The 23013-nt window shown below is 54.6% G+C and overlaps 1 protein-coding gene across 1 annotated transcript; it reads left to right on the top strand.

Annotated features, from left to right (window-relative positions):
- LOC116498761 (green-sensitive opsin) lies at window positions 1-4227 on the top strand. Its single transcript, XM_032203164.1, has 5 exons — window positions 1-361; window positions 2097-2265; window positions 3372-3537; window positions 3666-3905; window positions 4096-4227. Exons 1-5 carry the CDS (start codon window positions 1-3, stop codon window positions 4225-4227), a joined length of 1068 nt encoding a protein of 355 aa, XP_032059055.1.
- Window positions 4228-23013: the final 18786 nt, after the last annotated feature.

Genomic DNA, 23013 nt, shown 5'->3' with positions numbered 1-23013 from the left:
ATGAATGGGACGGAAGGTATCAATTTTTACGTGCCTATGTCCAACAAGACAGGGGTGGTGCGAAGCCCCTTCGAGTACCCCCAGTATTACCTAGCCGAGCCCTGGAAATACCGCCTTGTGTGCTGCTACATCTTCTTCCTCATCTCCACCGGTCTGCCCATCAACCTCCTCACCCTCCTGGTCACCTTCAAACACAAGAAGCTCCGGCAGCCGCTCAACTACATCCTGGTCAACCTGGCGGTGGCTGACCTCTTCATGGCCTGTTTTGGCTTCACGGTCACCTTCTACACGGCCTGGAATGGATACTTCGTCTTTGGCCCCGTTGGCTGTGCCGTGGAGGGCTTCTTCGCCACGCTGGGAGGTAAGGACTGCGGGGTGGGAGCCTGGGTCTGAGGCCAGGCTTGGCAGCGGGTGATTTTGCTTCTTCAGGGCTTTAGGAGCCCAACTCCATGCCTTTGTGGTGCTGTTGGGATGGTCCCACTGGCACAGGGCTCCTCATGCAAGATGCTTCTTCCCTGCAGCTTGAAGATGGGGAGGAAAAGAGATTTATGCAAGTTTGATCTTGATGCCAAGATGCAGCCACCTCACCACTAGCAGGGCAAGGAAACGAGCAGGCCTGGGAAGGGATCCTGGTTTGCAGGATCAGGCCTGGGGTCATTTGGCCGAGCTGCCCAGGGCGCATTCAGGGGTCTCGCATCAAGGTCATGCAACTAGCAAAGACCCGCTGGGGATGTAGATGCGGTGTCCTTGAGTCAGTGCCAAGCATCTTTACCAAAAGGCTTCCCTTTTTGGAACAAGGTGAAGCATTTGGGAGGGTTCAGAGATGGAAGAGACATCCCAGGAAAGGAGAGGGAACCTGCAGAAGGGGCATGGGCATGGAGAGGAGGAGAGCAAGATGAGGAGTGGGGCCACAGCTCATCCTGGAGCAAAAGGAAGCTGTGGCAGCTCTTAACCAGAAGAGAAGAGCAGCAACACGGAGGGGAAGGAGGATTCCAGACTTTGTAGCAACTGCTCAGCTCTGCCCCAGTTGCACCCAGTTTGGGTGCCTTTGGGAGCTTCCTTATTCCATTTCTCAGGGATGCAAGCACTGCTAATGCTTCACCCTGCAGAAAGCCCCCCTGCAGAACAGGGAAAATCCATTTTACACCCAAACCCCCGCAGACAGCCAGGCCCACGCTACATTTTGCGATTTATCTGGCAGCCGCTAATCCTTGCTGCAGACACTCACAACCACTGCAAAGACTTTAATTTTTTCCCCCAAGCCGGGTATTTCCTGCTATGATGTGGATCTCAACAAAAGAAGGATCTTCTGCTAGGCAAAAACAAAGCTAAGCATCCTGATCCAAGCCACAGACCAGGGAATGGCTTAGGATCGGAAGACCCTGTGGGTCTGCAGCGTTTCCAATTGAGTGAGCCTAGGGGTTTTCCAGCAACATTATTCGCCCTTCCAGGTTTCCTATCTACCAAAGCAAGCAGTGGCTCCTGAGCACAGGGAAGAAAGTTTGATAGGAAGCAGTCACTGAGCAGCAGGTCTCCAGTGAATCCTAGCACAGGGTGTAGTTATCAGCAGATTATCACAGCTGGGGGCATTAGCAGGCTTACAGCACCGACTAAACGCTCCCAATCCCCTGAAGTTTAATTATCCCTTATAAATACATGTGCATGCACGCTCACCCACACAGCCTCCCCCACATGCCTCCCCCCGATCCAGCACTGGCAGAAGACTCCTGAAACACACATTTAAAGGCATCAACAGGTCTGAATGCATCTGGCATTGTTGCCGGAAACTATGCTTCCTTGCACCCTTACTCCCTATTTGTTGTTTGTTTGTTTTTTTTTTAATGATGAAAAAACACAACAATCCCCTCCTCCATCACCAGCATCCCAGCACAATGCAGATGCTTCCTCAGCTCCCAGACCTTTTACATGTCTGAGAGAGGTTCTCAGCTGCTGCATGGGATGCGGGTTATCCCTTGCTGATCCCCCACCCCTCCATCCCCGCTGCTCTTCGCTGTGACCACGAAGGGAAGCACAAGCTCAGAGGAGCTCTCACCACCACCGCACGCCCTCCTTCCCTTCCTCCCTCCCTCCCGCAGGCCAGGTTGCCCTGTGGTCCCTGGTGGTCCTGGCCATCGAACGCTACATCGTCGTCTGCAAGCCCATGGGAAACTTCCGCTTCTCCGCGACCCACGCCATGATGGGCATCGCTTTCACCTGGATAATGGCCTTCTCCTGCGCCGCACCGCCCCTCTTCGGCTGGTCCAGGTGAGTCAGGGGATGCTCGGCATCTCCAGCTGCAATTGCCCTTTACACCCTGCAGGGAAAGAATGGCTTTGCTAGGCATGGCTCGTCCCACCTGTGCCGTGAAGGTCCCATTTCTCTCTGCAGATCATAAAGGGTGTTTGAGCAACCAGCCCCATAGACAAGGTTGCTCTGGGGAGCAAGCGTGGCCTTGCTCATGTGCTGCTGCTGTAGCGTGGCTGCTGGGAACCCTGCAGAACCTTTACCAGCATCCCTGCCATGCTCTCCTGCAAACCCATCTGTTCTGCTCCCAGCACTGCAGTCAATTTCAGTCCTGGCTCTTGCACGCACCCACAGCCCCTGCCAGGAGCTGATGTATCAGCCGAAGCCCACCCAGAACATCGAGGAGTGAAAAGGAGGAGTGAGACAGAGGTGATTTCCCTAGAGCTGCAGCTCCAACCCTAGCTGCCACCCCTAGGTCATAACAAGCCCCTATCACCTCTTTGGGCACAGGCAGGAGGTGGCTTTGGAGCAACAAAGTCCCTCCATCATCCCCCTAAAACACGGCATGGGCACACAGCTCCTCTCTGGCTTTGGATAAAGATTCGGGGCCAGGCAGGTCCTTGGCTTCCCACCCAGCCTGACCTGTATTGCACCCAGGATGTGAGCTGTGCATCCCATTGCCCGACGCAGCGTCAGGGACCAAGCCCTCCAGAGCTCAGACCCACCGAGCCAGCAGCTCTCGTTCCTGCTCAGCTTCCCTCCATCTGCAGAGGGAGAGAGCAGGTGGCTCCTGGCAGGCAAGTGCTCAGCCACGTAGGAAGGAAATAAATAGCCCGCTGCCCGTGGGAGGAAGCAGTGTCACAACAAAACGATGCTATGCACCCGAGCGCAACGTGTCGGCACGGTGTGAGCGGTGCTGCAGGCTGCTGGTCCCACGGGAGCTGTGCTGCAGAGCCAGCCAGGCCAGGGGCACAGGGTGCAGAGAAGAAGCTGGGGAGCAGCTCCCCCCAGACATGTGCCACTCTGGGAGCATCCCCCCTTCTTTGGGGAATCCAGTCCCCAGGCTGAACCCCTCCTGTTGTCCCGGGGAGGGTCCTGGTGATGGTCCTAACCTTTCTCGCTGGCAGATACATGCCTGAGGGGATGCAGTGCTCCTGCGGCCCAGACTACTACACCCACAACCCCGACTACCACAACGAGTCCTACGTCCTCTACATGTTCATCATCCACTTCATCATCCCGGTCGTGGTCATTTTCTTCTCCTACGGGCGCCTCATTTGCAAAGTCCGAGAGGTAACAGCCGGGGTGGGGGCACACGGAGGGGTGAATGGGCACCGGGTGGGCAGCACGGGCAGGAGAGGGGAGGTGATGCTGAGGAGGGGGAAAGTTGGGGGCTGCCCCTCACTGCCCCTCACCCGCAGGCAGCTGCGCAGCAGCAGGAGTCGGCCACCACGCAGAAGGCAGAGAAGGAGGTGACACGGATGGTGATCCTGATGGTGCTGGGCTTCATGCTGGCCTGGACGCCCTACGCCGTGGTGGCGTTCTGGATCTTCACCAACAAGGGAGCAGACTTCACCGCCACGCTCATGTCAGTGCCTGCCTTCTTCTCCAAGAGCTCTTCCCTCTACAACCCCATCATCTATGTCCTCATGAACAAGCAGGTGAGACGTCCCAGGGCACAGCTTCTCCCCTGCATGGGGCTTCCCAGTACACCCAGTGTCACTGTGGGCACCTTGGTCCTCCCCAGTTGCATCTCAGCCCAGGGGAGCAGCAAGCTCAGGGCTCTCAGTCTCACAGCTCACCGCTGCTGCCCTCGGGTGCCATTGTTCTCCTTTTGTCTCCCCCCTTCAGTTCCGTAACTGCATGATCACCACAATCTGCTGCGGCAAGAACCCCTTTGGGGACGAAGATGTCTCCTCTGCTGTATCCCAGAGCAAGACCGAGGTCTCCTCCGTCTCCTCCAGCCAAGTTTCACCTGCATAGACCATGGACAGTTTGAACTGGGGTGACCACCGAGCTCGGGGACCAAGACAGACACCCTCACACCCACAACCTGATCCCATGCAGTCACTCCCTTGCACACCAGCAGCCCCCTCCTGCCGTCCTGCAGAGCTCTGCGCTCCTGCCTGGCAAAGCAGCCTTGTGCACACTGCCACGGCTTCCCCTTGTCCCCATGGGTACCAACCTGGCACGCTGAGCCCTTCCATGCTGCTGCAGTCCAGCACCAGGGCACCCCCAGGTGCAAGCAGCATCCTGCCCCCTGCAAACACCAGCCCTGGGGCACCTCGCCCCCTGCACATCGATGCTGTGCTAATCCCATACTGGGCAGCCAGTCTGCAACCAGAGCTGGGGTGCAACAGCACGGGGGAAAGAGCAAACTCCAGGCTGTTTGGGGTAGGGGGGTGTCCTTTCATGGCACCTACTGGTCCAGGAGGGAAATCTGCTTTAAAGCATCTCTTGCCCCAGGATTTGCATGCAAAACCTTTCCTCATGGCCTCCACGTGCTCGTGCAGAGCTGCAGGGTGGCAGCAAGGAGGGTGGATGCTTCTCTCACTGTGGCTTCACAAGCAAATCCACAGCACCATTTCCATCCCATGCTCTGCAGCCTCTGTAGCACCTCTGCAGGCACCAAAATCCACATCCCATCCCCAGCTCCCGGGAGCTGGTCAGGTTTTGGGGATGCTCCCTACTTGCCCCAAGTGCCAGCAAAGACCTCAGCTTAGTTCACATCACGTTAAAACAGCAGCAGCCAGTGGGAAACCCTGAAGAAGAATATTTGCCTCCCATCCGCTCAGAAACACGCTCCCTGCTAGCATCCTCCTCTCCCTGGTGCTCAAGGGAGTGCCTCAGAAGCATTCAGCCCTCATTTGCAAAAAACTAATCATAAACAACGACAGCACCGCTGCAAAATCCCCAGCAGCACGAATCTGTGGCTGGAGTGGTCTCGGCTGCCCCTTGCCAGCCACCCGAGCCTGGGTCTCACCGGGGCTGCGCACCCCACTGACAGCACAGCCAGCAGAAATCAATACCCGTAGTCTTTATAAATCAATATAACAAATGGAGCTGTGAGCAGGCTCTACTTCAAGCCTGACTCCCTGTATCCCCAAGACAACACTGTAGATATATTTTTTTTTGTGTGTGTGTCTTGGAACCTGTAAATATTTGCTCACGTACTTTGAAGTCTCTATCTTTCTCAGCCCTTTCCTTCTCCTCCTTCTCCCAGCTCCAAGGCACAGAAATCGTCTTTCACCTTCGCTCCTGCTGGCTGGACAAGCACGGCCAGCCTTGGAGGGTGGGACCGGTACCCAAGCACCTTCCTGTACATATTTTATAAATAAATAACATCGTGTCAGCACAAGGACTTCTACAGATGAGAAGTAGGGATTAAAAAGTAAGAAATAAACAGAAGCAGCACAGAGAAAAATAAAGACGCTCAGTCCTTTTCCTTTCTCTTGGGCCGTGTCGACAAGACGCTGATGTCCAGCTGAGAAAATACCACGCTGCTGTTAGAGACCAGCCCAGGGCTGCCTCAAAAGCTGGGAAAAGGGGACCTGGGAATTATCAAGCACAGGTCACAGAGGTGAGACCAGTGACTGTCCCCAGTGAGGTAACAGCCCCATCAGCTGAAGCACCAAAAGGGGTTAGGAGCAAAAAGAGACAGGGAAAAGGCACAGGGCAGCTGCTGTGGCTGTTGTATCATGGCCACAGGGGCAGAGGTGCTCGCTGCCCAGCCTAGCACCATCCATTATAATGGCTTTTTTTTGGCCTTTAATATCTCGGCGTCCACCACATAGCCTTAAATAAAGCTGCAGCAGAGAGCTTTTTGCAGAGTGCAAGTTCCCCTCCCCACGGGGCCCTTAGAGTCGGCAGTGTTAAGGAACTGGCAGAGTCAGGGAAAAATTGTTCCCTGTGTCAGGGAATTTGTTACCGAGCCGGCTGGAGGGCAATCCCAGCCACGTTCACTTCTGGGGCTCTCACCTGCAGCCACCCCCCTCCTTTCAGCACACACGTGCCCCTTCTGAGCCATTTTTCCTCCTCTTTTGGGCCAAAGCAACCAAAGCCGATGGGAAGTTTGCCCCCAGGCTTGCCCCCAGGGCAGGGATGCAGGGACAGAAGCCCCCAGCCCCAGCTCCACGGGCACCCTCATGCCTCCACTCCCAGCAGGACTGAGGCTGCATTGCCCAAATTCAGGGCTCCTGGCCAGAGCCTGATGCTGGGGTCACTGCCGGAGCGGGTCTCAGTTCTGCTCTCACACCGACAGCCACGCTGAATAATTCATGGCTCGTCCTCCCTTCTCCCCGGGTCTCAGGAGCCTCCTTCCCTGCACTGCCAGAGCACCGAGCCCTTTTCCTTCTGTTCTTTGAAGCGGAGGAGTGGAAGCACCGGGGCTGTTTTACAGCAGGTGACTGAACACACGGTGTACAAAGGAAGCAAAGAAGCCCCATTGGCATCACTTATCCCACCCCATGGACTTTTAAGTGCAATATATTGTGGGAATGCAGCCCTCCATAACCCTCCTTCCCCCTCCCCCCCCCCCCTCTAAAACACAACACTGTGCTAAGCTGCAGACCCCTCTCTCTTTTTTCTTCTTGTACAATATTGCAGTTACAAAGGCTGCTTGGCTTTTGCTGCGATGCAGCGATGCCAGCAGAACCAACAGCACTGCAGCAGGCCCTGGAGGGGGAGAGCAGCAGCCCATGGGGCCAGGGACCCTGTCGGAGGTGGGCTGGGGGCTTTGCAGGAGAGGGAAGGAGCAGAGTACCCCAGCCCTGCACTGTCTCTGCTCGTGATGCTGCAGCTGGCCAGGCAGCAGATGCTTGCAGCAATCCCTTCTGGCCACCCCCAGCCAGCTGCCTCGTCAGATGTGCAAAACCTTTGCAAAAAGTTTTTTTGTTGTTGTTGTTGGTTTTTTTTTTTTTTTTTTTTTTTTTTTTTAAACTCTGTAAAGCCAGCAGAGGTCACAAGTACCTGGCCTGCCCCTGCAGTCTCAGGGATGCTTCTCAGAGGGAATTCCTTTTTAGAATAGTTTTACCTCCTTGCTGCATCCATCCCAATGCAAGGAGCCTTCTCGAGGTGGGTGCCGCCTGCACAGGTTGCATGAGCAGTGCTGGCAACATGCTCAGAGGTGCATGCAGCCTGCAATCATCCACGAGGCAAAGGAGGAGCTGCTTCCCTCAGGGAAGAGACTGAAGATGGGGAATAAATGGATAAACCCACCCCAGGAGAGCAGCCCCGCAGCAGTGGTTAATGATGCTCACCTCCCCTTTAGCAACCCCCTTCAAGAACTCCAGGCAGCCAAGCAGCAGCCCCACTTTCCCCAAAACCACACAATTTGGCCCATGCAGGGACAGGGCAGAAGTGCAGCAACCAGGCAATCTGTGACTACAAATTAAAGCCTCATCGATTCTGTTTTTTTGGTTACTGAAAGCATCTCACTGAAGGGAGCTTTCCTTTTTTTCTTCTCCCACCTTATTTTGAACACTGTTGGAAGTGCAAAGTCATAATTTCCTCACAGCTGCCTTCCAGGCCATGCACCCCTCATTTTTCAAATCCAGGGGCTTTTAAAGATATTCTTTATTGATCCCGCACTTATAAATAAGTGAACAATAGGAAAAGATGGTTATTTCAGTTATTAAATTTAAAGAGCTGACAAAAGCAATCAGAAGATATATCACTTAAGAGGAGATTAAAAGGAGGAGCAGCAGGAGCCCAGATTCCTGACCCCATGTTTCAGATTGGTTTAGATGTGTTTATCTGTGTATTTTTACTGCTCAGATGGCAATATAATAAAACAGTACAGTTGTGTGCATTGCCCAAAGGGGTTTTAATCACTCACTGATTTTGCAGCAGCTCATCCAGTCTCTATGCCAAAGGCTTTCCAGGTGGACTGCAAGAACGGGGCTATGCTGGGGGCTGGGACCCAGGAGGTGCCCCCAGGAGAGGGAATCCTGGGGTGGGGGGCTGCAGCCAAACCGGGGAGCACAACAGCTACAGCAACAAGCTGGGGACCTGCTGTGTTTGCATGCCAAAGCCCAAACTGCCAACGGCTCAGAGTTTGTGGCAAACTGAGCTGGTGCAGAGGCAGTGCAGGATCCGACCTGTCCCCGTCCTGGAGGCACCCGTGTCCCTCCTTGCTCTTTCTGTTGGGAACACGATGCACTGGCACAAATCAGTATTTCCCAGGCTTTGGAAAGGCAGACAAATGGGAAGCTGATTTCAAGATTCCTTAACTCATTTGCACACAGTTAAGCTCGAATTCATCTTCATTAGGTTTCCTTTTCACCGAAGCACCTTGCGTGGCAAGGACAAGACATCCAGTGGCACGTTTTTGTTCTTTAAAGTTTGATGAACTTTGTGTGCAGATAGGATATGAAACCAGCACACCAGGCGGTTGTAGCTATGAAATAAGCACTTGGTTAAATAACCTGGGGCAGGAGGTACCCTTTTGGAGCCCATGGACACCCCACCTTTCCCACACAGGAACCTCCCCATGCACAAGCACCAAGGAACTGCCATGCCAAATCCCCCAACCCATCCTCAAGGCTGAATAAAAATAATTCAGGTGTTATTTCTTTCTGCTTTTCCATAACTACATCAATATTTTCAGGCACTGCTTGCTTGCGAACAGCAAGGATCATTGCAGCATCGCTCATTCCTAGCAAATAATTGCACAGAGAGCAGACACTGTCACCTTCTGCAGCCTGCGGTGGCTTAGCCCAGTCAGCAGCCCCTGGCTGCTGCTGCCTAAATTCACATGCGATTGAGGAAAAGCAGCTAGACATAGACCAGAAAACCGAGACAGCTGGAAATTCAGGCCCAAAGGGCATTTCAGTGTCTAACTCTTATCCACGCTGCAGCTGGGATTGCTCCTCCTTACCAGAGGATTGCCATCATCTGTTTTAGGAAAAACTGCAGTAATTGGCTCAATTCATTTTAAATCAGTTATCGTTTGTGCAAGCAGCAGTCGGGGGAAAAGCAGCTTGTAGTTAATAACGTCCCTAATTTGGAGACGTCCTCACGGCTGAGGGAGGTTTCGGCTCTGGCAGGGACAGGCACGAGGCTGCAGGGCTGGAGAGCAGGACCTGGCCCAGTGCCACAGTGCACAGCACTCATCCTGCCCCGGGCTGAGCCCCCTTGGGCCGGGCTGTCTCAGGTCTCTCCCGGGATGAATTTATCACATCTGAGCACAGAAGCAGCAGCCAGGATGCCGGAGGGTATGGCTTTACCTATTTATCTCTGCCAAAGGAAAAGCATTTCATTGTCCAGCCAAGCCAGCAGCTCTGGAAGCATCAAGATTAAAAAAAATAATAATAAAAATCCGTCCTCCCCTGTGTGCTGTCACATTCACAGGGCTGGGGGGTGAAAATCCCACTCCAGCCCTGCTCTGAGATGCACAGACCCTGGTACCCAGGGGGAGAAGATGCCCCTCAGGCTGCTTCAAGGAGCTTCTTGGAAAAGCTGCAGGTACAGCCTGGTAGGGCCCTGATTTCCCCAGAAATGGCCCCAGAAGCTTCTCCTCCATGAGGCTGAGCCCAAATAGACCTGGGCAGCATCTGCACCCCCAGGAGGGTGCACAAGCACCCACGTTCCTGCTACGTGCCTGCACGGACATCCCAGCCTGCACAACGGCTCTCCAGATCCGTCACTGCTGCATGTGTCACGTTAGCAGGAATAAAAAGATTCAAACAGCAATTCCTTACTTTTATGAGCAAATGGCCCTGGATGGATGATTCAGGCAGCATTCAATTCCCAGCAAGAAAGTGTCAGCAAAAACCCAGCCTCTTTCATGTAGGTGGATAACCGCAAATAAAAGCGGGGAATTATTAGCACTTAATACTTGGTGGGTTTTTCACTCCCTAGTGCTTTTCTCTGGTAGATGCCAAGCACTTCAGATAAACTAACAGGCAGAGCCTCACCGAGGGGAGATGTGCAGCCTTGTGGTGACAGCTCCAGGCACCAACACCATGCTTACCCAGGCTTCTCCTCCAGCCTGTCCCCTCCGCAGCCCATGAGCTCCCTCCACAAGCCCTTTCTGCCCATCTCCCACCTCCTGCAGCCCTCTTCGCCCCTGCCCTCGCCCCATGCTCACAGCTTTCTGCCCCAGCATGGGGGGAGGACCCCACCGGGATGGTTCCAGCCTTGGGGTCTGGCCCCAGTGCAGGGCAGCTGCCCTGTGAACCCAGGGCTGCTCATGGCTTTGAACGGCCACGGAGGCACACGCCAGCCTCCTCCAGACTCTCTCTTTCTCCTTTATCAAGGCCACCTATATTTTTCTTGTTCATCAGACTGACAAATGGGCAGAAAACAGACTTCTGGCTATTTCCTGCACAAGCTGCCCACTCCTCCTCTCCCCTTGGCAATGACTGAAAGCTGAAGAAGCAGGAATAGCATATAAATTTCCTCCCTCCTATAAAAAATACCTCTATTACCTAGCACTTTCTCCCAGCTCTCCGGCTGGCTGCTGCAGGCTCCCTCTCCCTTGCTTGGCAGCTCGCTGCCCACCGGGCAGACGTGATGAACTGAAATCCTCATTTCTATGGGGAATAAGCAGCGGGACTGAACCAGGTGGGATGCAAAGGGCACAGGGCAGCACCAAAGCCTTGCTGCAACAGTGCTCAGGACAGGAAAAAACCTTTTCCTTGGGTGTCTGCAGCTTTGCACAGGGAACCCCATGATTTAATTCATCAGGGAAGGTGGGATTGGGGCTTGTCCCCTCTCCAGCTGCTCTGCCCCAGTCCTGAGGGGACTCTGGCACTGCAGGGTGCAGTGGGGCTTGTCCCAGGTCCCCCTGTGCATCTAAGAGTGGGCATGAGAGTTAATGCAGGAAGGGAATAAGGATAAACTGTGCTTAACATCTCATTAAGGTGTTGCAGGCAGAGCAGAAAGGTTTGGTCGCGGTGGGAAGCCCATCACGGGAGTGATTTGCTCCTTGGTCAACAGCGAGAGCAGGCTCTAGGTGCAGCCTGCTTTCTGCTCGGGAGCAGCTGTGGTGCAGGTGGCTGCTGCTGGAAAAGCGCTGATGGCAGAAAATCACATTGTGTCGGGAAAGATGAAACACCTCTGCCACCCTGCAGAAGGCTTCGAGCATGGGGAGAAACCAGAGAGCACAAAGGGAAAGGCTTCACTGAGTGGGGCTATAAGCAGAGAGCCCACACTGCACTGGAGCAGCCACATCCAGCTCAGGGGCTCCAGGTCATGCAGAGGCTGGTGGCAGGGGACAGGGCTTTGTCACACTGCACCCAGACAGCCTCCTTCTCCAAAACCAGGGTGCACCAAGCTCCCAGCCCACACATCTCCCTTCTGCTGGGGGCACAGAGTAGGACAGGAGAGCAGCTCCCACCTCCCACCACAGTGTGATTTGCTGTGCTCAGGCAACATAAAGCAAACAAAAAGCCCCAAACACAGAAGCAGCGTGAAGAAGTGAGCTGCAGACCTCGGGGCACAGGGCAATCTGTACGAGTATCATCCAGACAGGAATGTCCTTGCAGCGGGGACCCCCACGGGTGTCACTTGGCATCAGCACAGCTCCACAGGCGCTTTTGCATCTCTGCTACGGAGAGCTCTCTGCCCAGGACATGGCAGCATGTGTGACAGCTTGTTTACCCACAGTCCCTGCCCAGAGGCAACTCCTAAACACATTTCATGCCACGTGGTGCTGCAAAGAGACGTCCCAGGGCCAGGATTTGTCCCCTGCTTTGCCTTGCTGAGCAGCTCCTGCATGCATGCCTGAGCAGGGCTGCTGCCTTGCTCCAGCCTGGCCACGCCGCTGCTGTGGCTGGCATCCAAAAACACCCCGTGCAAAAATCACATTCATTGTCCTGCTGAGATCACCCAAGTTTCCATCCTCAGCTGAGATGCACAAGTGAAAACAAACCACGGGGCTGGCAGACTGACCCAGCCACCAGCTGGCCCCTTGCTGGGTTTCTCCTCTGTACCTCCTTTTGCTCCCGACTTTTTCCTGCAGCTGCTGGGGACACCCAGGACAAGGCTCGCTTTGTCAAACTAAGGAAATGCCACCGCACGCTGGCCACCAAACCCCATGGACATGCAGCTTGAGCACCGCAGTGGGACAGACACCTTGCGCCATCCCTGGCCCTGGTGGTCTGCAAGGAAACGGGCAAAGTGGTCGGAGCAGCAAGCTTGGGACTATAGGGGTTTTTAGCAGGGCATCCTAGGGGCAGGCTGCAACCCTGGAGATCAATGTGCACCCTCCTTACCGGCACTGCAGAGCATCAGCACCCACTCTGTTCTTCCCTGCCAGTGTCTCCATCACCCATGTCCTGAAAAAGGAGCAGGAGAGCTCACTGCCACCTCCAGCCCCAGCTGTGGTTTGGGATCAGGGTACCCCCAGCAGCAAGCACCACACCTGCCCTAGCACAGCTTCACTTCTGAGCCCCTTTCCCAACCCCAAATCCCTCCAGACCCCAGCACACGGCCCCCAGGAACATCGCTGCCCCCTTGCCCCACAGCCGCCCACGAGCAGCCCTGGGCTGCCGTCACCCTCAGACGTGATCGATGTTGGTGCTTTGCAAAGCCTGAAAAAAACCCACTCTGAAAAGGAGCATTAGGGGTGGCAGCCACCCAATTTCCCCCGTAGCCAGCACTTGGCATGTCGTATCTATTTCCTGGAGTCTATTTAACTCCTACATTTAACAAGCTCCTAAACAAGTAATAGCAGCAAGTGGCAGCACCCAGCTCCCAAACTGCGAGTGGCATTTCAGGGGCCAGGCCGCCATCAGCACAAGCAATGGGAAATTTCTCAAATGTCTCTTTGATTTATGGCTCTAGTTAATTCTCCAGGAGGCCTGCAAGCTGCCCCGAGTGCACAAAACCTCGGAGGGATAAATAATTTAACAGGTGGTTAAATATTCTTTAAGGTGCAGAGAACATCGGCAGGAGCAGAGATTTCAGGGGATAACACAGAACTACAAATTGAGTGGAAGAGGTGGGGGGAGATAGCCTGAATTGGGCACCAAAGGAGCAATACAGCACGGGCAGCAGGACGGCAGAGCCAAGGCTGCGGGAAGGAAAGGACCAGGACTTCCCACTGCTGCTGCTTCCAGCAGGGACCAGCGTGGGGGGCAGGCTCGGCCAGGGGGTGTAGGAAAAAATCCCACCCAGGTGTGGGGTGTGCTGTCTGTGCCAGAAAAATTATGAAATGGGGAGCATGGAGGGAACAGCCTGCTGCCCTGGGAGCTGGAACAGCAGGACATTTTGGTGGCAGATGCTGGGTGAAGCGGGATGTCTGGCAGCTGGCCTTCCCACCTCCTGGTCTTTACTTCCCCCAGGCACAGAGATCGGGAAGGCAGCACCCCTCATGCTGGAGGGAAGTGAGTAGCATCCGAGGCCGTGCTGGACCAAAACCGTGGTGCAAGAGCTGCCAGGGGGGAACTGAATCAGAGGAGGAAGGTGAGGACGGAGGGGAGGACCAAGAAGCCCAAGTGCTGCCATCACGAGGCTCCATCTTGATCTCAGTCCCAGGCCAAGAGGTGCTGGGGCTCCCAGGGCAGCCCCCCAGAGCCCACAGCCCACGGCACAGCCTCCCCACGGAGCTGGGCCAGCTGCAGGGAAGCCCAGGAGAGGTAGATGGCAGCAAAGACTATTTTTTTTTTGCAGCAGCCAGGATGCAACAGCCCTGTTACAACCCCCACCCAGGCACCATCCAGCCGTGGCACCGCACCAGTACTTAAAGCTGGTCGGGTCCTTCGCTCTGCCCACGGTCTGCTGAGTTTTCCCATCTCGTGGCTCTTTTCCCTTAGGGTTCTCTCCTTGAGCATGATTCAGGGCTCAGGATGGATCTTAATTTCTCCCTGGTGAGGTGTCTGTGTCTGCTGAGAGCCAGGAAGGAGAGCCCACGCGCAGTCCCTGGCCCTGGAGGGTTTATCATAGCCACCCCTGGTAAATGGATAATGAATAATTCACCGTTGGCTTTGGCTTTATGAAGTATTCATTGCATTCAAGCTTCTCAGGGTAATTAACTATCCTACAAGCCCCATGTAACACAACCCAGCCACAATCCATCTTCAACACTTCATTAGCGGGTCTCCGTGCCACTTAAATAAATTAACGGGGAATAAACACACAAACAAAGCTTTTCCCTCTCCGAGAGGCTCAGCCACTCTTTCTCACGCTTTCTCATTCAGATAACACAAAGTTTTACCCCCTCTCCCCTCCCTGCTACAACGCTGCTGGCTGATCGCTCCATCCATCAACGCTGGGGGACCGTGGCACGCCAGCAGGCTGTCACCACTCCAGCTCCATCCCATCCTGCATCCAGCAAGGCATGGAAAGGTCTGATGTCTGCTGCAAACCCGGTGCTGTGCATTGAGCTCTGCCCTGCTTGGAGCGGCTGGGACAGGCGTGGGACACCCGTGCCACCACTGGTCCCAGCCCCGGATCGAGCCCGCTGCAAGGTGACACAGCCGCCAATAAACGCAGACAGGAGTGGGACTCGTCGCTGTGATAGATGTGCAAAAATTACCTCCAGCCTCCGTTGCTGAGTCAGCCTTTCTGACTTCAGTACTTCACAGCAATAAACAGGGAGATAAGAGCTGGCGCGAGTGGGACGCAGCAAACCTGGGCGAGATGAGCGATGGCTCTGCCGACAGCCCGGCGCGCTGGGGGGGGCACTGAGCACAGCATGTAATTAAAGCTGATTTCTGGAGCAAAGCTCTGCTCCGGAAAACATCCTGAAACTTTGCACCAAAACTCTCAGCCCCGTGGCCTGTCCTGGTGCTGACTTGGCAAATTTTGAAGGTGCTTTTTAAGCTGAGAGCACTCACCATGTTCCCATCGCTGCTGCAGTGCTCCCAGGGCTCATCAGAGGGGACGGGTGCCAAAGCCCGGCTCACAGGTCTGCACAGTGAGCATCCTGCCAGCCCCAGGGGCTTCTGCACAGCTTCACCAGCTCCTCTCCCTGCAAAGCCTCCCCCTGGCCCAAGCAGCTGTGTATCAGAGGAAGGGTGCAGGGCATGAGCTGCCTGCTGCCCACCCCCAGGTGTCCCCAGCTGGGGCTTTCCCTTCCTCCCTTCCTCCTCCACTTCGTGCTGGCTTTTCCTTGCATGTTTAGGGGCAGGTAGGGCTGCTGGGCTTGCCATCCCCACTGCTGATGCCTCTTACCAGGATGTGGACTGTGCCAGATCCATCACAAGCATCTCTGCCTCTCTGAGCACATCCATTGGGGAGCCCCAGCCCGTCTCATTTTTGCTTGCTTTGTTGGACACCTGACTGAGTTCCTCCCCAGATCCCACTGACTTCTCCCTGTGAAGCCTGGGAAATTCGTTATGTGCTGCTGTCCACGGGGCCCAGCCTCATCCTGGTGGTACCCAGGCTGGCTTCTTGCACCTGGCATCATTGCTGGGTGGTCTGCCGGGCTCCCAAACACAGGGACAAGGCACGTGCTGGTGTCACCTCCACAGGGACTGCCGAACAGCGCGAACCCCATTGCTAAGAGTGGTGGTGAAAGAAACCCATCCCCCTGAGCTGGAAAAATGCCGTCTGCCCTGCTGATGGATGGGGTTTTATAAAAAAAGTAACCAAGCAGCTCAATGGAGGGCATCCTCTGCACCGGGAAAAGCAGCTCAAACCCTCTCCATCACTGCAGCAGCCGGGCTGTCCCCGGGGAGCCGCTTCCACATCAACCCCGGCTGCTAATAGGGAGAGCACGCGCTCGCCAGCCAGAGCCGTGTAACCTGGCCCCAGGCGAGGCCATAATATACCTTCCTAGACCCGGTACATGTGTTCTGTCTTGTTATAAACCGTGTTAAGGACAAGGAAAAAATTTAATAAAACTACTGTATTGGAAAGAAAAGGCAGCGGTGCTTGGTGGGGATGGCCATTGAGGCAGCGCAGCCGAGGTTTGCAGGGCTGGGTGGCTCAGCTCTGCAGGGCGATAGGGACCCGGGTTGGGGTTTCCAGACACCCTGTGCCATGGCCACGCATCCTCCTGGCTGCCACAATCAGCATCACATCGAGGCACTGTGCAGGGTACAAGCTGCTGAGGTTGGCATTTGCTTGAACGCACTGTGTTCATGAGGCAGGGCCAAAGCATGCAATTTTCATTTTGTGGTTTCAACATTTAGCTCCAGCGTTGGCAACATCAACCCTAATTATTTTCAAGAAGTCTTGAAGGCTGTGGGGATAAATCAATATAAACAACATGTTCATAAGCTCTGAATCATGTTCCTAACAGCATTATGACTTTAATTTGAATCTGAGAAAGAGGGGGGCTTGGGTTTGGTGTCCCCCTCCCTGTTTCTTTGGCTAACTAATTTTTGCTGTTTGTCTGCCCACATCACCCACATCCCATGAAGGACGATGCTGTGGGGTGAGAGGGGAGCAGGCTTGGAGCAGGGACTGTTTTGTGGCCCCAGCTGTTGCCCATCATCACCACTCGGCACGGCAGCAGAGCTCCCACAAGACTAAGGATTGACTTTCCTCAAAGCCTGAGTTCTGCCTCCAGTACATCACCAAATTCAGGTCCATATCCCTAAGGATATCACCACGAGCTGGAATTGAAGATTGTGGTGTTTTTTCATGCATCCCATCCTGAAACCTGGCACAGGGCGCAAGTGAGGACAAGGCACAGGCTCGGGCATCCTCTCGCCCGCGGGCTGCGGTGCCGGGGCTCCCTCGCCTCTCCTGCTGGTGCTGCAGATGGCCCACCAGATGGGCAGCCGCCCCTCACGCCCGCACCTTGCAAGCAGATTCTGTCAGGTTGAAAAAGGAAAAGCTTAATTAAGCAGTTGCGTGTGTACAATTACGGATAATTAAATCTCTGCGTTTCACTTCTTTGTTGTTCGGTGTTTGCAAAAAGTTTCGTAACAATTCGAGGCAACCATTGCCCAAAGCAGGATCTTTTCTTCCTCTCTCTCCCCTGCTTGATTTTAGGGGTTTCTTTTGGAGTGCATCAAGCGGCACCAAGAGCCTCCAGATGGGCAAAACCCTGTGAGCCCCAACCCTTGGTGCCAATCTACTGGGGCAGGGTTCAAAGAGCTCAGCTCCCACTGCAGACCCTAAACCAGAGGCAGGTTTGCAGGAGTGCAGTGCATGCACAGTGCAAAGCTGCCCGATGCCACGCTGCTTTGGCTGCCCTGTGTGGTTTCACACACTTGCATTACAGCAATACCCGTGCTCCGGTCTGGCCCCAGCACAGGGCTGGCTGCCAAGAGCCAGTCCTTGCTCCATCACCTTCAAGGGCTCAGTCCCAGAGCAAGGGGAGGAAGACCCAGCAAAAGCCCCCGAGCACAGGGGTGAAGCTTTTTCAGCACCCACACCCAGGAATTTGCATCTCAGGTCCGCTCTGCCTAATTAGTGCCTGCAATGACTCCTTGTAGCCCATTTCCCAGTGGGGACCAGCCACCAGCCCTGGGAACATCATGGTCACTCCTCACCAACACCCTGCTCGTGGGCACGGGTCCCAGCCACCGCCTGAGAGCCAGACAAAAGTAACTGGCTTAATTTGTGGTGGTGCTTTTGTTTTATGCAAGGAGCATAACAGTCATAAAGCTCTGGAGGTAGGTACTGGAGCTGGGGCTGCTTTTATTGTTTGTAAGTCCTTGAAGTTTTGCCATGTTTATGAAGGTTTATTAAAAAAACAAAAAACGCATAACCATCAAACTCTCAGTTCTCTAATTGAGTGTATTTCAAAGACACGTGTCTGCTTCTAATATGCAGGTATATTTATATCACCATCCATTAATTTTTATTTACCTTGTAGTGAAACTCATCTTCATCCTTAATTCCCAGGGTCACATTTGCTTTGAAATCAGAATTGGACCTAACAATCAGCCGTATATTTAACGTGCCATTAAATTCTCAGTTCTGCTTTCACAGTTTTCAAACCAGTCGGCTTAAAATACAGCAGCGGTCCCATTTTTCCCCAAGTACCTGGAGGCCAGACAGCAAAAATGAATCTTCGTGTGGCTGAAAGATGTCAAGCGCTTGGAAAGAGCCCAGAGAGAGCAACAGAAGTGATTGGGGGGCTGCTAAGTGAGACCTGCAGACAGAGACTGGGAGCTCCGAGGCTGAGCAGGTCAGAGGAGGCAGAGGGGAGACACGGTCACAGTTTTCAAAGGTGCGAGCATGCTGCGGGAGAGGAAAGGTGTAATCCTTCCTTGTGTGCACAGAGAGGTTAGGAAAAGAAATAAAGGGTGTGAGAGCCGGAGAGATTTAGGCTGGGCAAGAGAAGCTCTGCAGGGCTGAGCTTGTGAAGGGGGTGAAGCCTTGGGTCTTTAGGCAAACAGACGGGCTTGTCCCCAGTGTGGGGACATCGGATGGGCAGCACCGGGCTCCCCATCATATTGAAAAGTCCCGACCCCAGCCCCAAACCCACACAGGGCACCTCCACCCTCCCCTCTGCCTCTTCCAAGGCAAAGCCTCCCTCGTTTCTCATCCTCCTGCATGCAGAGATCGGAGACGCCAGAACTTTGCGCTGCCACACCTTTGCAAAAGTAAAGAAAAAATGAGAGGAAAGAGGAAAACATCATTCCTGGTGTGCTGTGCTGAGCCCAGAGCTGGGAGCAACACCTCCCTGCCGCCCACCCCGTGACACCTCCCCGCGGAACAGCAGCACCCTGGGGGCTGGGTTCTGCGAGTGGTGCCGAGCGGGGCTGTGGGACCTGGCTGAGCAGTGCCTTGATGTAGCAAAGAGAAGATTAGGAGACAAGTGGATCACAGCCTGTAATTAAACACCCAGGGAGGAGGTCTGTGATGCCGGAGAAGCCTTTAATCTAGCAGTCAAAGCCCAGCTTCCCAAGGGATGCGGGCGAGGCAGCATTGCTTGGAGGCTTCCAGTGAAATCTCGCCCGATCCTGCCTCTGGTTCTGGGCACAGCTCTGTGAGCTCTGTGCTGGGGTCCATCAGCACCAACACCGGGGTCAACACCACAAAGCCAACCTCAACACCGCTGCATAAAGGTGATGTGGGGTGCAGTAAGATGCTCACAGCCCGAGTGTGGGGTGGAGAATTGCACCTGAATGTCTGCACCCTGCAATGATAGCCCCTAGGATGCCGAGGAGCTGGATTCAGGGAAGCCAGCATGACCCTGGGGTTTCACCTTTGCTCCTACACTGGTCACCAAACTCCTTATTGCTCTCTTGGGCTGAGCACGCTGTGGAAGTTAAACCAGGCAGCACTGACAGCAAAAAGCAAATGCAATATTTTAAAGCCCTTCCCAGCATAACAATCTCAAGTACTATTAATAACACTTGTAAGAAGTTTTTCTTGAATAGATATGATTTTTATCTTGATGGTGTCTCTTTAAATCATTTTTATCCCCAAGAAGTTTGCAAGGAGAGTATTTTCTGTGCACCATTTATCTTGCCAAATATCCACCACCCCTGTTTATTATTCACTCCCGCTTCAGCAGTTACCAATGGGACTGGTCCCCACCCTCCACTTGGGCTCCTGTTCCCAACCCGAGATGATTCCTGTCCCTCTCTCCACCCCACCATTCCCTCTTGACACTTGTTTTATTGGTGGCAGCAAAATGAAATCAAGTGCTCAAATCCCCATGGCTGAGAAGCCATCAGGAGGTAGGAAGGGGTGTGCGCTCAGCTGCCAGACACCCTCACTGTCTTAAGTTAACATTAAAGTTAATAAAACCCCAGAACATTCCCTTAAATTCTCCATTTTTCTCTGCAGGAAAAAAAGGAAGAAGCCACGTCCCTTTTACTACTGCCAAGGACTCTTTCCAAAATAAACCAGTGCTTTGCAAAATCCTCCCCCTCCACCTCTCTCCACCTTTCTGCAACCTTGCAAACAGATTTTGGATGCTCTCCTTGCACCAAGAGCCTGTGCAGCCCCCGGGAGTGGGCACCCAGAGCTGCAACAAATATTGGCTGATGCGCACGCAGCCCATGGCTGTGATCCATGGGAAACAGTTGGGCTTGGGCAACTTCTTAATAATTTCTGTATGAACGCAGCCCCATGGCTTTTAAACCAGCCCCAAAAGGGCTGCACCCCACAGGGATACAGCCCTGATCGCCTGGCAGCAAGGGGAGAAAGAGGATTGCAAAAGGACTCACAGGGGGCTCCTCTGGCAGCGGCTGCTTGGAAACACCTTGCTCTTTGCAGCTGGATGTGTGGCTGTCAATAAATCGATAGGAACATCAGCGTGCACGCAAACAAAGAGAGGAGCGAAGTGGAAACACAGCTGAGCCGGTGAGCAGCCGTGCCTCCCATGCTGAGTGGGCAGGGAACAGGATGGAGACACGTGCAGGTCCATCGTGGTGCCAGGGACATGCCTCTGGGGACCCAGTTGGGTGGGGAGAAAATCCCAGCCATGACGGCTTGGGGATGGGCTCTGGGTGGGCAGGAGGTGGTGACAATGACAGTGGCAATGTGGAGAGGAGCTGCTGCTCACTGCAGGCAGCAACAGCCCAGGTGGGTCCAGCACAGCCCCAAACATAAGGCTCAAGGGACAGCTCAGCTCCACCACCTCCTTGCAGAGGGATGGATCGCCCCTAATCTGCCCTCCCTGCATCCTGCTCACTCCCCTCTTCACCTGCTGTTCCTAAACCTTTCCCCCCAGGCACTGGTTTCTGAGACACTGCCAGGAGGAGCGCTCTGAGCCGGCACACTGCTCTGTCCCCTGCGCTCCATGGACACTGGTCCTTGGGGAAGGGCCACAAAGACAGCGAGCACTTGATCAGCAGCTGAGTTTCCAGCCACAACAGTGTCACTGTCTGTCCCCAACAGCATCCTCAGTGCGAACAGATGGACGAAAGCACGCAAAAACCTTCGGGCAGGGAAGGCAGAGCTGGGCAGTGAGGCAGGCTGGGGGGAATCCTGCTGTCACATCCATCACTTGCTTAGAAATAAAGACTTTTTAAGAGGAGAACCACGGAGAAAGGAGCAGATTCTCTTAGAAAACAACTGATCTGCTTTCAGAAGGCCCTCGGCAGGGCTGAACTCACTGCAGCGGTCACGCTAGCACAGAGAGCACTGGGGTGGGTGAGAGTAGCCAGCAGAGCAGGCATCGGGATGCAGCACAGCATCAGGACACTCAAGGATGGAAAGGCATAAGAGAAGAGCATCTCTGCCAGGGACCATGGCTGGGAGGGTGTGACACGGAGCCTTTTTCTGAGCACAAACCACGCTGGCCGGCATCGCGTGCCGAGGCAGAGCAGAAGGTAGAGCAGCCCCAGGTGAAAGCAGGAGGCTGCAGCACATAACTTAATTGGAGCGAGAAGGGAGGAGGCAACGAGGAGCGCCGCGCCGAACAAAAAGCAGATGAGAGACGGGAGTAATAAAATATTGCAAACTAGATTAAGAAATTACAAGAGGGGAAGGCAGCGCTGGGCGCGTGGTCCTGCTGCAGCTGGGGCCGGTGCGCGCACCTCCCGGCGGCACGGCGTGCTTTTATCGGCTGCGGCAGCCTGCCATCCCGCTGTGAAAATGAATCTGCTTTTGGTGTATGATTAAAGCCAAGCACTCCCGCTCCCCTTGTTTCTGAAGGCTTCGGAGGGCTTTTTAAAGGAACACCTGTTACCAAGACCTGGTTAATGACTCATTTGGGGAATACTCGAGGCTCTTCTGTGCTTAATAGGTTTTGCATGTGCAGAGGAGGCAACTGGTCATGGACCGGGTGCTGGGAAGCAGCTGGTCCCCAGGAGGACTTGCTGCTCAGAGCGGCTTTCCTCACTCTCAGTCCCTTTCTACCCTGTGGGAACAGGCACCACAGCCACAGCGGGGCTGCAGAGGAGCTCCCAGGAGGGTTTCCTGAGCTGGAAACTTCCAGATGCCACCAAAGCCCAGCCCCGCTGCCAGTCCAAGCAGGCACGATCGGCCAGCTGGCAGCCTGCAGCTCATCCCTTTTGCAGCACTCAGATGGAGTGACAAAAGTCAGATTCATTGCCTCTTTCCTCATACCATTTTTTGGGTGAAAGACAGGAGCCCCCCAAGCCCCGGCTACAGCGTTTTCATTGCCAGGCACAAACAGCTTGCTGGGGCAGTGAGAACATTGGGATGATGCAGCCCCAGGGTGCAGGCTCCATCTGACTTCTCTTGTCCTGCCAAACCCCCCCCCATGGGGATGTGGGAGGCACTGTAACAAGGCAAACCTCCCTGGGAATAAATCCTAGGGGCAAGGAGGGCTGAGCAAGGGCTGGAGGTGGAGGAGCGGACACTTGTGCACATGAAACAGGACCAGCTGCTGCTGCAGGAAGTTTTTCCTTCCCAAGGTGTGGGCAGGAGGCACCTCCCTGCTGTCAGCAGCCCTGCAGTGCCTGGCAGTGGGTAATTAAAGCCTTTTATTCGGTGCCTGGAGGCACGGAGGCATCAAGGGTTCTCATCAAAGAAGAAACCCAGCGGGCTGGCTTTGTGCAGAGGGGAGGGAAGAGATGCCAAGGCTGCCTGTGCAGGTTTAAAGAAAGTTTTGGCTTCATCTTCATTCTCCCTTCCTAGCTCCGTAAATCCACCTTTGCGAACAACTAATCCACATTTATACACTGCTCTGCAGCGCTCAGCTGGGGGAAGGCCAGCACCGCCACCGAGGCCAGCACGAGCGGTCAGCCCCAGCCCGTGCTGGAGCTGCTGCATCCCTGAGTGATGGGGGAATTTCTCCAAAGCCCCTCAAACAGGCACAGGGCTGCGATCCAGGGGTGATCCTGGGGTTCCTCTGACATCCTGAGATGCTCAGACACTGTGCAAAGGACACAAGCAGCTGCTGGAGATGAGCAGGAGGAGCTGCATCCCGGGGCTGGGAGGGACAAACAGCTCCCAGGGAAGAGCTCAGACGTTGCTGGATATGAGCAATGCTGAGGCCAT

The sequence above is a fragment of the Aythya fuligula genome, chromosome 25, assembly GCF_009819795.1.
Source record: "Aythya fuligula isolate bAytFul2 chromosome 25, bAytFul2.pri, whole genome shotgun sequence".
Taxonomy (NCBI): domain Eukaryota; kingdom Metazoa; phylum Chordata; class Aves; order Anseriformes; family Anatidae; genus Aythya; species Aythya fuligula.
Note: the sequence above shows the minus strand (reverse complement) of the source record. Positions and strands in the feature narration are given on the sequence as shown.